This window comes from Pteropus alecto, unplaced genomic scaffold (genome assembly GCF_000325575.1).
Source record: "Pteropus alecto unplaced genomic scaffold, ASM32557v1 scaffold8, whole genome shotgun sequence".
Classification (NCBI taxonomy): domain Eukaryota; kingdom Metazoa; phylum Chordata; class Mammalia; order Chiroptera; family Pteropodidae; genus Pteropus; species Pteropus alecto.
The window spans coordinates 2,497,630-2,513,677 of record NW_006494609.1 but is presented as its reverse complement, the minus strand read 5'-3'; the positions used below and the strand labels follow the sequence as shown (position 1 = coordinate 2,513,677).

General features: G+C 33.2%; 1 protein-coding gene across 5 annotated transcripts in view; it reads right to left on the bottom strand.

Annotated features, from left to right (window-relative positions):
* Nucleotides 1–16,048, bottom strand: part of LIN52 (lin-52 DREAM MuvB core complex component) — a 74,695-nt gene that overhangs the window by 55,031 nt on the left and 3,616 nt on the right. For 4 of the 5 annotated variants that reach the window (XM_015599565.2, XM_015599567.2, XM_025041970.1 and 1 more), the window contains exons 2-5: nucleotides 15,074–15,148; nucleotides 13,853–13,890; nucleotides 11,160–11,226; nucleotides 9,345–9,428 (exon numbers count right to left, since the gene is read on the bottom strand). In XM_015599565.2, coding sequence (XP_015455051.1) covers nucleotides 9,345–9,428; nucleotides 11,160–11,226; nucleotides 13,853–13,890; nucleotides 15,074–15,148 — 264 coding nt within the window. The remainder of the gene's footprint in view (nucleotides 1–9,344; nucleotides 9,429–11,159; nucleotides 11,227–13,852; nucleotides 13,891–15,073; nucleotides 15,149–16,048) is intronic. The other variant, XM_015599566.2, reaches the window with a different exon arrangement.

Sequence of the window (16,048 nt, the reverse complement as noted above, 5' to 3'; positions counted from 1 at the left end):
TAATAAGACATTGTCTGATATCATACAATAACCAGCAGAGTCAAAGAACATAACAAGCTAAAGTTGAGATGAGAGAGCTGAACCCATTTTGAGGGTCTTATATCCAGGTATAGAAGCTATGAAATTAAATTATCACACTTTGAAAATGTTTATCTACTGCTCTCCTTAATCAAAAGCAAAATGTTATTTCTGACAATAAAGAAATTAAAGGAGTCTGAGCATCAAAAATATACATTGCTTACTAAAAGAACTGTTTGAAATAAGATAGAGAGATGAAAAGGAAAACGAAAAGCTAAAAATCAAGCAGGGCAACAACAAAGTCAGGCAAGTAGCCTGGTAAGGTCACAAGAATTTTTTTCCTAAATCAGAAACCCAGTTCAAAAGACCTGGGTAGAAGAAAAATCTAGCGGTATAGTAAGACTCATGCTGCCACCTAGAGGTTAAAGACTAGATGACTTTTCTCTTCAGTCAACTGCAGTTAATTTAACTTATAACTATTATAGATAGAGGTAGGACTGAACAGACCTTATAAAATAAGCCAGACAGATAACTCTGATGTCAAGCCACAATGACGGATATTCGGGGTGTAAGAGTTATTGTCTCGCTGCCCTCGTTCATAGATTAAAATAAAAATTTAACAGAGCTAACTGTTCTTTAGAATTTTATCTAGATGAGAAACAATTTGTAAATATAAATGGATACTTTTTCAAAAATCACATGCTTAGAAGGAAGAGAAGTCTATTATACCACAGGCTAGCTTGAAGCATAGGTTATTCTTTGTTATCACCACCAAAGAATGTTGTTTCTGGTGCAGGCAACCTCGCCAATGTAGATTACTGGGATGAAATATCAAGTTTAAATGAGGAAGTCACAATCTGTTTACAATAAAATGTTTCTTTTAAAAAGTATGGCAAGTAATTAAATTTAGCCAAGTAACAGTCCTATTGAAACTGCTAAATAAACATACAGGATTAGACTATAAATTAGCAGAAGCAACTGCTTATATCAAAATAAGCTAAATTTTGTAAAGATTTTTTAGATGGTAATATACTCAGTGTGACCTTATTTACTTAATAACTTCTTAGCTAATCTTTTCTTTATAGTACTAAAGTAAATTCAAACCAGTCCAAGTAAATGAGTAAAAATTAAATTGAGATTTCTATTTTATAGTATATGGTGAATGTAATCAAGAACAAATGTATCAAATTCAACATCTCTTCATAAGAATATCCAACAAACTAAGAATAAAAGATAACTTCCTCAATGTGACAAAGGGCATCTACGAAAAAATCCACAGCTAACACCACACTTAATACTTTCTCCCTAAGGTCAGGAAGAAGACAAGAATGTCAACTCTTGCCATTTCTATTCAACACTGTACCAGACTTATTAGCCAGGTAAGAAAATAAAATACCCAGATTGGAAATGAAGAAGTAAAACTATCTCTATTTGCAGATGACCTGATTCTATGTACTGAAAATCTTAAGTAATCCACTGAAACACAATTAGAACTAATAAATGAGTTGAGTAAAGCTGTAAGATAGAAAATGCATATACAAAAATTAACTGTATTTCTCTACTGTAGTAATGAGCAAAGTGAAAATGAAATTAAGAAAATAACTTCATTTTAACAGCATCAAAAAATAAAATACTTATGAATAAATTTTAACAAATGAAGTATAAAATTTAGACTTTGAACACTACAAAACATCGTTGAAAGAAATTAAAGAAGACATAAATTGAAAGACATACTACATTCATGAGTCAGCTTAATACTATTAAGATGGCAATACTCCCCAAACTGATCTAGAGCACTAATGCAATCTCTATCAAAATTCCAGCTGACTTCTTTGCAATAATTGACAAATTAAAATTCCTATAGAAGTTCAAGGAACCCAGAATAGCCAAAACAATCTTGAAAAAAAAAAAACAAAGCTGGAAAACTCACACATTCCCATTTCAAAACTTACCACAAAGCTACAGTAATCAAGATAGTGAGGTACAGGCACAGGATAGAAATATAGATCAATAGTATAGAATTGAGAGCCCAGAAACAAATCTTCCTATTTTTTGATTAATTGATATTTTATAAGAATCCAAGACTATTCAATAAAAAAAGAATAGTCTTTTCAACATATGGTGTGGGAACAACTGGATATCCACATGCAAAAGAATGAATTTGGATCGCTACCTCACGCCATATACAAAATTAAGGTAAAATGGATCAAAGGCCTAAATGTAATAGCTAAACTACCAAAAGTTCAGAAGAAAGTATAGGACCTTGAATTAGGCAATGGTTTCTTAGGTATGATACCAAAATACAATCGACAAAAGAAATAACTGATAAATTCAACTTCATCAAGATTGAAAGCTTTTGTGCTTCAAAGAACACCAACAAGAAAGTAAAAAGACAATCCATAGATATGTGAAAACTTCTGCAAATCATGTATCTAATAAGTGAACCATTTCTAAAATATGTGAAGAACTTTTACAAATCAATAATGAAAAAAACAAATAATCCAATTTAAAAGTGGGCAAAGGATCTAAATAGATAGTTCTCCAGAAAGACACACAACTGGCCAATAAGCACACGAAAACATGTACAATATCAACAGTTATTAGGCAAATGTAATTCCAAACCATAATGGGATACCACTTCACATTCACTAGGATGGATATGATAATTTTTTTAAATGAATAAGAACAAATATTGGCAAGGATGTGGAGAAATAAGAACCCTCATACACTGCTGGTAGGGATGTAAAGTGATATCAGTTTGTAAAGAGTCTAACAGTTCCTCAAAAGGTCAGATGTAGAGTTACCATATGACCCAGAAATTCCATTCCTACTTATAAACTCAAGAAAATGAAAACATATGACCACACAAAAACTTGTACATGAATGTTCATGACAACTTATTCATACTGGTCAAATAGTAGAAACAACCCAAATGTCCATCAACTGGCGAATAAATATAATCTGGATAACTGGTGAATAAACATATCTATACAATGGAATATTATTTGGCCATAAAAAGAAATGAAGTACTGACAAATGCTATAACATAGAACATGAAAAAACATTATGTTAAATGAAAGAAACCAGTCACAAAAGCCACATATGGTATGATGTCATTTATATGAAATGTCCAGACTAGTCAAATTCATAGAGATAAAAAGATTAGCTATTGTAGGAAAATAAAATTAATTTTTATATATGCCTCCTATATCCTGCAACTTTACTCAATTCATTTATTAGTCCTACTCTTATGCTTATAGAGTTTGGGGGACGGGGGGAATGGGGAGTAACTGGTATATACTCTGGTATATGATAAAATGGTTCTAAAATTGATTGTGTAATGGTTGCACGACTGAATACTGTAAAAATAATTGAATTACACATTATAAATAAGTGAATTGTAAGGTATATAAATTACATCTCAATAAAGTGGTTATTAAAAAAAAGAAAAAGAAAAAAAAACAATGCATCGGAGCCCCAGGCTTAAAGTCTAGTTTCAAAGGGCATAATCTGCTGCCTTCTCAATTTTCACATCCTGTTTTAAAACATTTTGAATATAGCCATAAGTAAGTTATCTGCATGACTATTAAAGCCTTAAGAGACAGTGGGATAATTTTTTTTAAAAGGTAAAGACTGCTGAGAATCAGTAGTATTAAATTAGATTCACGACAATTCAATGGGTCTTAGTAAAGCAAGCTATATACTGTTGCAAATTATAAGACAAAATCAGAATCATGCCCAGGTCATAATACAGATGAAGTAGCGTTCAGATAGAAGAAAACCAAACCATTAACAACAAGCTTCACACTATCTTTACTACGTGTGGTTGATCATCCACTATCACAAGTAGAAAAATTCCAGATATTACAAGACCTTCTCATCACTAAAACACAAACTATCCAGAAAAAGAACAATTTCCAGAAGTTTCCACTTTTTCAGTTTTACATCAATGAATTTCATTAGAAAAAGTCTGTCATTTCATTTGAAGGCATCTGCAGTTGATCATTCATTCAGTCAAAAAATACATATGGCACATTTACTATATACCAGATACTCTATGGGCTACAAAGACAGCCCAAAAATATGATTCTTAATTATAGTTACAATCAATCCAAAAGATAAGACATGAACCAAAAATCTCCCAGAGTAGTAAAAGTGCCATACAAATGAAACAAACGAACTGCCCTAGAGTAATTTGGGAGGCCAAAAAAGAGAGTGCACTTTCCTCAGCAGGTATAAAAAGAAAAGGCTGATGAGAGTGGTAAATACAGTACAGAATAATGAAGGATGAATAAAAATTCTAATATTATAAATAAGTCAAAGAGGATTTTCTGAGAAAAAGGAATAGCATGAAAGGAATTAAGATGAGAAAGTGTTCCAGGAAGAGTATTTCAAATGGGAACAGAACATACTGTTTTGGTAGGGTAGAAGTAAGAAAGAAGGCTCGAGATTAGGCTAGGGCCAGAGTGTAGAGGATTTTGCATGCCGTGCTAAGGAATCTGAATTTTATCATATGGGTAATGAAGTACTACTAATGACTTATGAGCAAAGGACGAACAGAAGAAATAGTACGTTAGAAAAACTATTCTGCTAGTGGCAAACAAGATGGATTGGGATGAGATAGTTAAGAGGCAGGGAGACCAGACAGAAGATGACTACAACGGTTCTAGAACAAAAGGAAGGAAACTGAACCAGAATGAAGTAACAAATGAAATTCTTTATATGGTAAGGCATTTTACAATTTTTTGTATTTCTATATATTTCATGAGGATTTCATATAAATTAACTGCCCAACTCAAGCCAAAAGGCCCTAATCATAAGAGGCTATAAATACCTACACAAAGAAATTATTGCATTTCCAAATCTGTACCCCAAAAGGGTTATCTGGGACATAATCACGTAACAAATCAAAGGGCAGGGTTCATCTTTCAAAAGACACAATCTAGTTATCAGCCCTAGAAGGTTCCCATTATTTCTATACTAACATTTAACAATGCTCTAGGGAAGTGACAAACAATCATGTTTTGAGGACAAATATTTTTTGCATTTTTTTTCTTTCCGTCATCTTTATCAGTGCAGATATTTGCATGAAAACAGGATCATTGGTCCTTGGGGATTCATCAGTTCCTATTTCTTATTTTTCATCCATGTCATCCTCTCAATTAATGCAGGAAAGAGGATTGAGACATCGAAACACCAGATTAGGGTGTCAAGTAAATGTCAACCCCTAGAGTACATGAATAATCTATAAGGACAAAAAAAGATCTTGTTTTTATGCAAATACACTAGCACAATAAAACAAAGAAAGACTGTCTCCAAGAGGTCCAATACATATCAATGTAATTCTTTCCAATTCTAAATTTAAAACTATATTCCATGTTAGGTAATCCGTTATGATCAAGGAAAATGAGTATCAGTTGCAAAGCAATGCTACAGAAGTTTAAGGCTGAATTTTGAACTAGAAAATAATTTTGAAAAAGCTCAGCTGTGCTCATGGGACTTATCTGGCAGAAATGAGCATTTTTGTTATAGAGTTTGGTTCAGTACTTTGGTTCAGTACTTAAGTGACTTCAAATCCTCCCACCTCCAAAGCCTTAAATTTTGGAAATACACTTAACAGTAATAACGGTTTTAACTGTGTGGATTAAAAACTAAAACAAACCATACCAAGTTTCTGACTCAATGGAAAACCACTGAATAGACTTTATAGATGCTTAGGGAACCAACTGATTTTTCTAAAAACTGATAAAGAGAAAGAATCATTTATCCAGTCATAACAGCTTTCAAGGTAATAATAAGTAATTAATAAGATAAAGACCATCGCAGAAAAAAATCTAGCTAATAAAAAGGAATGACAGAATTAGAATATTACCATTTTGCAACCTATAATAAAATAGTGGATCTCGGCAGTTATCAAAGGCTGCCAAAAAAATGAGAATAGTTTAAGGAGCCTCCGGGACAACATCAAGTGTACCAACATTTGCATTCTTATGGATACCAGAAGGAGAAGAGGGAGAGCAAGGAACTGAAAACCTATTTTAAAAATTAATGTCTGAAAACTACCTAACCTGGTGAAGGAAACAGACACACAAGCCCAGGAAATGTAGAGAATCCCAAATAAGATGAAACCAAAAAGGTCCACACCAAGACACAACATAATTAAAATGCCAAAGGTTAAAGACAATCTTAAAAGAAGCAAGAGAAAAGCAGTTAGTTACCTACAAGGGAGCTTCCATAAGACTGATTTCTCAACACAAACTTTGTGGGCCAGAAGGGTTTAGCAGGAAATATTGAAAGTGATGAAAAGCAAGAACCTACAACCAAGATTACTCTACCCAGCAAGGCTATCATTTAGATTCAAAGGAGAGATAAAGAGCTTCCCAGGCAAGAAAAAGCTAAAGAAATTCATCACCACTGAACCCATATAATAAGAAATGTTAAAGGGACTTCTTTAAGAAGAAGTAAAAAGAAAAAATATATGCAAAAATTGTGAATTATAAAATGGCAATAACTACATATCTAGCAACAACTACTTTAACTGTAACTGGATTAAATGCTCCAATCAAAAGATACAGTGGCTGAATGAATAAGAAATCAAGACCCTTACATATGCTGCCTACAACAGACTCACTTCAGATCTAAAGACACAGACTGAAAGTAAAGGGACAAAAAAGGAAGTTTCATGAAAATGGAAACAAACAAAAAAGTTGGGGTAGCAATACTAATACAAGATAAAATAGACTTTAAAACAAAGGCTATACAAGAGACAAAGGACCCAGAAATCCCACTTCTGGGTATTGAAGAAACCCAAAACACTATTTTGAAAGGACATGTGAATCCATATGTTCATTGTAGCATTATTTACAATAGCCAAGAGATGGAGGCTACCTGGATATCCATAAATTGATGAATGGATAAAGATGTGGTACATATGTACAATGGAATATTACTCAGCCATAAAAAAGAATGAAATCTTGTCATCTACAATGATATGGATGGACCCAGAGAGTATTGTGCGAGTAGAGTCAGTCAGACAGAGAAAGATATATGTCATATGTGGAATCTAGAGAACAGGATAAATGAACAACAGAAACGAGCTCATAGATAGCATTTTGATGGCTGTTAGAATGTGGGGTGGGAGTATAGGTGAAGGGAGGAGGGGATTAAGAGGTACAAATTGGTAGTTACAAAACAGGCATGGGGATAGAGAGTATAGCATGGTGAGTATAGTCAGTAGTATTGTAATAACTGCATATGGTAATTGTAATATCATATGGGTACTGGATTTATTGGAATGATCACTTCATAAGTTATATAAATGTCTACCCACTGTGTTGTACACCTGAAATTAATAGAATATTATATGTCAACTACAATTGAAAAAAATAAAATATAAAAATTAAAAACAAATTATGGGAAGTTGGTATAAGTGAAACAGATTGGCCATGTTGACTACTGAAGCTGAGTCATGACATGAGTACAAGAGGTCATTATTTTATTCTCTCTACTTTGGTATACATTTAAAATTTTCTATAACAAAAAGTAGGAAAAATAAGACACTTCATTATCTTTCTCAATAGGAAAGCAGAAAAACTATTCAGAGAAAATATAGCAATTTCAACTATAACTAAGTAGAGATAATACTACTGATAAATACATTTGGTAATAGCATCTTCTTGATACACTGAGCAGGAAATTTCATTTAAAAAAAACTGACAGAGAGAGATAAAGCATTGATTATTACGATCATTACAGCATTTATTATCCAGAGCTAGAAACAGAATCAATTTCTATACTACACAGCCTTGCATTCATGAATTTAATAATCATAGATTTATCTTTTCATTATAAACTCTGGAGGTCCATGACATACCTGGTAATTAGTAATTTTGCCAAGACATAAAGTTTAATCATAAGAAATAAACAACCCGGTAGAGATATCAGAATTAGGTCACAATGGGTGAACCTAGCAGACCACCTAGCAACCACATCTTAAAGCATTTTGTTGTTCTCTGCTCCTCAATTCATGAAGTGATTAAAAAATGTTTCCTTGGTAAAAGAAAGCCATTGCTAACGACAGTAATGGAAATAAAAGAAAAAATAAAAAGGGCTAAAGTGATAACTATTAGTCAAAAATAAGAAGTTTTTAAATTAAATTTTAAAGTGAAATATTGAATTTGGAAGTAACTTAAACCAATGATGTGAACAAATCCACTACATGCTCTATACACAAAAAAAATAATTTATGAAACTGTTTTTAGGATTGTTCTAATCCATCCTATAATCAGTATAAAACTTGTGTTTTTGAAGAAAATTATAAGCTATAGTAGCCTCTCAAAATTGTGGTTTTATGAAGGTCTCAGGAGGTACCCACGGAGAACAAAGTTCTAAGCACTGTATTTATGTTATCTCTTTCAATTACAAAGTGATAATTTTCTACAATTCCTTTTCCGGTATTATAATAAATACAGTATGGGAAGAGACTCAATGTATAAAGAAGTAATTTTAAACTAAGAATGAAGAACGGACAGTAATAAGTGAGAACTTTTAAAACATTACTCACGGTAGCAGACTGTGTTCTTGGTCTGCTATCTACCCCTTCCTTTGAAGAACCAATTATTCCCTCCTATTTTGTGTGATCTGAGTTAGACTAACCCTTCCAATCTGTACATGCACCCAGGACCCAGGCCTGGTCCATCAGAGTGCTCTGGGCCACTTGACTAAAAGACTGGTTCCAGGATAGGTATGTCAACTAAGATGGAACAGTCAGAGTCCTCTGCGGGCCTTCCTTTCTGAATGTTCAGAAAAGATGTTCATTCTTTGGGGATTATGGGATTTAAAGACACTTCTGGTCACTTTCCCCGGTTCTAGGAAAAAGCTATCTGCAGCAGCAAAGAATAAGACTAATTAATAATGTATGAGCGAAACAGAGCCTTGAGATACAAAACAAAAGCAGGAACAAAAGCAAAACCCAATGACATCATTAAGATTCATACATCTAGATATCCTCAAAGCTATTTCTATTCCTGGAATTTTGATTTGTGTGAACTAATAAAGTCCCGCTTTTGCTTAAACTAGTATGATTGGACATTCTATCACTTAAAACTGAAAGGATTTTCAATACATTTCTACTGTACAGAGAAAAATAACTTGTTACCTAGTAAACTCAGTAATTATTCTAGCATACTCTTATCATAAAAGGCACACTTTAGATTACAGTGACTTACCTTCATAAAACCTAACAAAGATATCTTCTTAAGTATAGCTAGAACTCATCATGAAATACACAACATGCAATCCTAAATAAATATGATCTGGGTACTCACACTCATCCAGCCCCAGCTGATAGGCCAGGTTCTGTAGGCCTCGTACCTTCTCCATCAAATTAGCTGTGGTGAGGCTCCCCAGTTCTGAAACAGAATCATTTATTTCAATACCACTTCTTTCCACTGTTCTCTAGTAACAACTTATTCGGCTTGGAAACCCTTGTTATAAAAGTTTTCAAGCTTAATTCCTATTGAATAAATAGAAAATGAATCCTTTATCTCTTCTCATCAAATCATTCTCCTTACACACAGACACACATACAACACACACCCCACAAAGAATTTTTTCCCACTACTGCAAAATGCCTCAGATGAGCTTACTTACTTAATGAGAAGAGTTAGCATAAATACAACGGCAAATTACATAAGGACCCTTTTCGTAATACCCATTTTGCCTATCATACAAAATGAATACAACATTAAAGTATGAAACCTTGTGATTTGACATAGCATTAAGAAAGCCTACAGACAGATCAGTCTTGCAAAATGGACAATGTCTCCACTGTAATTTATTAAGTCCTCATTATTTCGATTAACGATAAAATAACAAAAAGACACGTACTGTTCCCCATTTCCCTAAATTTAAAAACAAAAATGAAATATTAATCCAAATTTTTCCTTCAAATCAAATACCTACAAAAAAAATTAAGTTTACCAGATAAAAAGACAGTATACTTAAAACAAAAACTTACTTTCCCAGATTTTCATTTAAATAGCACCCAATTCCTTTTAGGTTTAAAACACAGGTCGATTTGTATGGAATATAATGCTAATGCTATGATTCCTTATTAAAAATTTAAAGTTTCCTTAGAAAATACATACTGATGATATATATATAAATGTCTGTTTGGAACATGAGAGCAATGAACCTGAAATGCCCTTGAGACTTAATATTTCTATGGTTGGAAGAGGGGGTCTGCATTTAAGCATTTCATGCAGAACAATGAATTACTTCTGAAATCAAATAAAGGTGTTATTTTCTCCCACTTATCATGCCACGCTCATTATCGATATCTAGCATAAGTAGCAGACTTTCCTTTTTGATATGTTCAGCTGCTTAAATAGCTCAAGAGTCCAAGATTCTTACCTTAATTTTAGTCTATTACTTTACAACCATCATGAATCTTATCACCAGAAGCATGATTAAAAAATAAATAAGTACATTAGAGCAAAATTGAGGAAAATTAATGTTTTTTAATTTAAATTTCCACTTGTGGTTGAGTTCCAAGTAATTTATCAAACAACAATACTCACCACTTATAGTTTTCTTTATGGGAGAAATTGATGGGATAGAATGAAATAAAAGACAGGTCTTAATCCACTTAGGGGTTGTCAATTAACAGTACTGATGACAATATATGGCAGTAAATCCTAAATAAGGCACTTGTTTATAGTGGTAAGAGACTAGACTAAAAATAAAAAATAAGAGTTTAAAATTTTTAACTCTTTCTAACAAATCTTGGTTAAATTAAACCTCTGAACCTTAGATATCATCATAGCTAACTCACAAGACCTTTAAGAGAATTAAATTAAAAAATTTATGTGAGAGCTTTTTGTTAACTGTAAGCATTATACAAAATAAAGGTATTTAAGGAATTTAGCAATCATTATGACCAGATCTTGAATTAGGAGGATTTCTACACATGGTAAAATAAAGAAAGGCATTTAGACATGAAGAACTATCAATAAAGACAGTTAAGTAGGCAGTTTGACTGAAGCTAAGAATATTTTCAAGAGAATAGAAAAACTGGAAAGGTGATTTATGAAGAAGCATAAATGCCAGGTTAAAAGTTAGAGGTCACCAGCATTGCTTACCTTTCAACATGTCGATGTCATCACGTTCTATTTCGGCCATCCATTTGGGCGGAGAGCTAGTAATAGGCTGTCAAAAAACAACAAATATCCATTCAGATACATACAAAATGTGAAGAGACCCTACTCTTTCTTTTTATAAGTAGCCTATCACATAGCATTCAGGTTGTTTGAAAATACTGGCAAATCATAACTTCTAAAACACGAATTTCTCCATGTTCAGATATGGCCTACAAATAGTCTCCCTACAAAATGACACTGCTCATCATTAAAGCTGGTCTCAGAGAAATGATCTTAGAATTTGGTGTGACTACTGTTACTGTTTCATACATGACAAGTTAGTGTAGTAATAAAAAAATTATTTGAAATTCAGCTTTGGTGAATGCCTCCAATTGAACTATTTGAATCAATAATCAGTTAAGTGACATTCTCTAGCAGAGAAGATTCAAAGAATCAAAAATGAGAAAATTTTCAATTTGCAAGAAGACTGTAATGATCTTCACTTGACATTTCATTATATGGTAGACATTTTAGAAAACTTTAGAATTTTTAGTTATCTTCTCATTTCTGAAAGTGAACTTACACACTTTAAAAGAGACCCTATTCTTGGAATGGCTTTGGGCAACAGTTTTCAATCATAGTTGGACTACAGAATCATCTATGTAACAACAACAAAAAAATACAAATAACCTGGCCACACTCCAGATGTATTTAGTTATCAAAGGTTGGGCAAAGGTCCAGTGGAGAGCAAAGGACACTACCTATATATTTTTAAAAGCTCCACAGCTGCACAGTGATGGTTGAGAAACATTACTTAAGCTTTCAGCTCTTTTCCTTTTTTAAAAAATTAATATTTATTTGTTACTATGCAATGAGCAAAATACCATGTTTTATGTCATTTAATTTAAACTCAACCCTATAAAGCGGTATTATTGTACTTGTTTTACAAATGAAAAAAACCATATACAAAAAGATTGTAAATCACTTGCTTCAGGTCACACAGCTAGTGAAGCCAGGATTCAAAAGCCATGTAGTCTGAGTTCAGAAACTACTACTCTATACTGCCTACCCTAGAAGGCTCCTGGTCAAATTCACCATTTTTACCTCTAGTAGGGAACAGACTATACCAGGGGATCTTAACCTGGGGTTCTGGGATGACCATGAACCCCTAGAAACAAAACTCAAAATGTATGTGCATATTTCTAGAAAAAAAAGGTGTAGATTCTTAATCAGATTTTTAAAAAACACTATACTCTAATAATTTATTTAAAAACTACTTACTTACATTTACAACTCAAAATACTTAGTCGTTATCAAATATAACTAACTAAATTGAAGTCAGTATGAATGAAAATGTAAGAAAATTAAAAGAGGTACTTTCTACTCAATCTACTAGACAAAAGCTGATCTAATAATAATATCTACCATGTGTTGTTTATTATGTCCCAGGCACTATGCAAAGTGTTTTACATGCATTATGGCATTTTCTACAAAGAAGCCTATGGAGTAGTTTCTGATGAGAAATCCAAGTGTGTCTGACTCTAAAGCCCTATGCTGCCTTGAACTCCTCATGCTTAGGCCTTATTGAATGCTAAAGGGGGACAGCCAGCTTACATATAACCTAGTTCTTGAAAAAAATGGAAGTCAGAATCCTTCTGTACAAATATTCTTATGGGACCTGAAAGCCACAGGCCCAAAGGGGCCTTAATATTTAACTCAGCACCTTTAACTCTAATAATGAATAGAGAATGCTACGCATATAGTAAGGTGCTGTGAAAGCTATATTACAAATCCCCAATGGTATAATTTAATAGATAGAGCATGGGCTTTGCAATCAGACAGACCTGCATTCAAATCCTGGCGAGTCACTCACTGCAACTTGGGCGAGTGACTTCCAAGTGTCTCTATCAGTCAGTGCTTTTTAACACTGGGCTGAAATTTTTCTAAGTATGGTTTTAAAAATATGAACGCTAGTAATCATTCCAATGGGTTCACAACCTGATTCTGGCACCTACGGCCTATAATCTTGGGAAACCTACTTAACCTCTCTGTGTCTATCTCCTCAACTACAAAATAGGAATAATAATAATAGTGAAGACTAAATAATATATGTAAAGTACTTAGAACAGTGCCCAGTACACGGTAAACACTATGTAAGTCCTAGCTAATATTATAATCGTCATATTCTCCTGGTTGTGGGAATATATAAGAGAACATATGTAAAGTATCTAGCACAGTGCCTAACGCCTGGAAGTAGAAAAGTTGTGGCTCTAATGGATGTCTTCCTTCAGTTTCTGATGAGCCACTGAGAAATTTCAAAAATCCTCTGAGGAGGTATAAACTAAAGTCATTATACATCACATAAACAAAAGAGAAAAGCTTCAAAATCATAGTTTGGGTAAAAAGAATAATGGTGTTACAATAAATATTTCAACTGCCTTGCCTTAAAAGCTTTAAAGCTAATAAAAGAGGCTAAGGGACAAAGGTCAAAATGCCAAAATAGAGCATATGAACAGACGAAGACATTATCATCAATCAACATTATGATAATATATAAACAGATTTCCAGGACTGGAGTTATAAAATGATTTGAAGATTATGACATTATTCTCGAAAATGAAATAAGAGATAGTTGAGCTTGCACTAAGGAGCAAAATGTTGGATAAACTTCATTAGGTAAGTAAAATATTACCTACACTTTTGAAAGACGCTGCAAATTCAGCAACACCTGGTACTAAAAAGAAAAAAAAAATACAACATTATTTATTCAATTAATAATTTAGAATCCCAGACATAGAGAATTTAAATAATAAGAAGAAAATAGCCTTGTCTTCAAGGAGCTTACAGTCTGGAAAAAGAAAGAGACTAAACCGATAACTACAATATTGTTTAAGTGCTCTAAGAAAGATACTAGGTGTTATGGGAGGACCCCATCCTCCCCCCTACCCCCACCCCCACCCCGCAAAAAAGAAATCTAAATCAGACGGAGAGAACAGGAAAAGCTTCTCAGAGAAAATAATGCCTCAACTGAACTTTAAAGTATTAGGAATTAGCTGGATGGAAGAGTGGCAAGATATCATATTTCTTACCAAAAGTTTAAATTTCCTTTTTAGGTATGCTGTTCTGTCAATATAATTGTTTATTTAAATGTCTAACAGGAAGAATCACATTAAAAAAAATAAATAAAAAAATAAAAACCAGATATTTAAAAATAAAATGTTCAATCTCACTAATAAATACAAACTAAAATTAATAAAGGTCAGTCACATTCAATAACAGCTAGTATGTGAATAAATGGGCGCTCTCATATACAGTCATCCTCTTCCATGTGCACAAAAGTATTTGTGCAAAGATATTCATTATTACCTTGTTTGTAATATCAAAAGTGTGATATAACTTAGGTTTCCAAATAGGGTATAAATACCTAAACTATATTGTATCTATCTATACAATGAAATACTTTAAAAGAATGAAGTAAATCTACACCTACTAAAATGGAAAGATCCATTAATAAATTACTACTAGGCAGAATAAATTAAGCTGCAGACCATGTACATATGGCCCTAACATTATACCAAAAAACAAACAAACAAAACCCAAATCCCTCTATATACTTAAAAACACATCTTTATTTGCTTATCTGAATAAGCATAAAAAAGGTCAAAAGAATTTGAACCAAACTATTAATGGTTCTTTTATAAGAGTGATTAAAGGAGGTGAAGAAATATGTTACATATCTCTGTATTGTCTGAACTTATTGCAGATGTAGTTCTCAAAAATAATTATTTTTTAGGCTCCCTATCATTTCGAGTCACACCATGTCCTGAAAAAATTAACATTGGATCACAGAATTCAGTGGTTCTCAGTGGCACTGGTTGTCCTGCATTGATTCTGATATAAAGAAACCAAAAACTTACATTGTTCTGGCCAAAGGTCTGGTGAGGCACGGTCAAGTTTTTCAAAACTTAACAAAGATGCTTCCAGATCTGTTCCTAGAACAAAATACCCAGATGAGCCAACAAGACACAAAATATGTTAATTTATATAACATTTCAATCTCAAAGAACATAACAAATTGTAACACTCATCTGGAAGTTTAGAGATCTAAATTCTATAACTACAAATAAATTCTAAAACTATACAAATGAATCATTCTCCTTCATCAAATCTAATTTTCTGATCTCTAAAATGGGAGCAATATTTTAGTGGAGTATTAAGAAAAATGAATATCGACAAACCCAACTGCGCCTTCACTCATATGTCAAGATTTTCCTCCAATTACAATTAATTAATTATTTCTGCTTTCAAGAAAAACAAACTCTCTATACCAGGGTTCTAAATTACATCTTCTTTCGCTTTGTCAAAGACATCATGAAAAACATCTCTCTTGCACGATCAATTTTTACCTTCTCTATTGGCTCATACTCAACAGAGCAAGCAAACCTGCTCTAGAATTTCTCTTCTCTGAAAAAACTCTTCCTTGACGCCATTACCTCCTAACTCCTTCACTGCAAAAGTTCTTCAGTTGTCCATCCTGCTGTCTCCACTTCCTCACCTTACATTCTCTCCTTAACCCACAACAATCAGGTTTCTGCTCCTATATACATGGAAACTGCTGCTTCAAGGTCATCTATGACCTATGTTGCTAAAAATAGTGGTCACTTCTCTGTTCTCTTTTATGTGACTTTTTGCAGCATTCACATGCTGACCACCTTCCTTGAAACACTCACTTCCAGCTGCTATCAAACCACTATGCTCGCCTTTCTCCTTCCTCGCTGACTCTTTCCTTGGTCTCCTCTTCCACTCAGGCCACAACCTAGGCTGCCTTCACTCTCTATCTAGTCTCCTAAGTAGATCTCATCTAGTCCCATAGCCTTTACCATCATTTATAT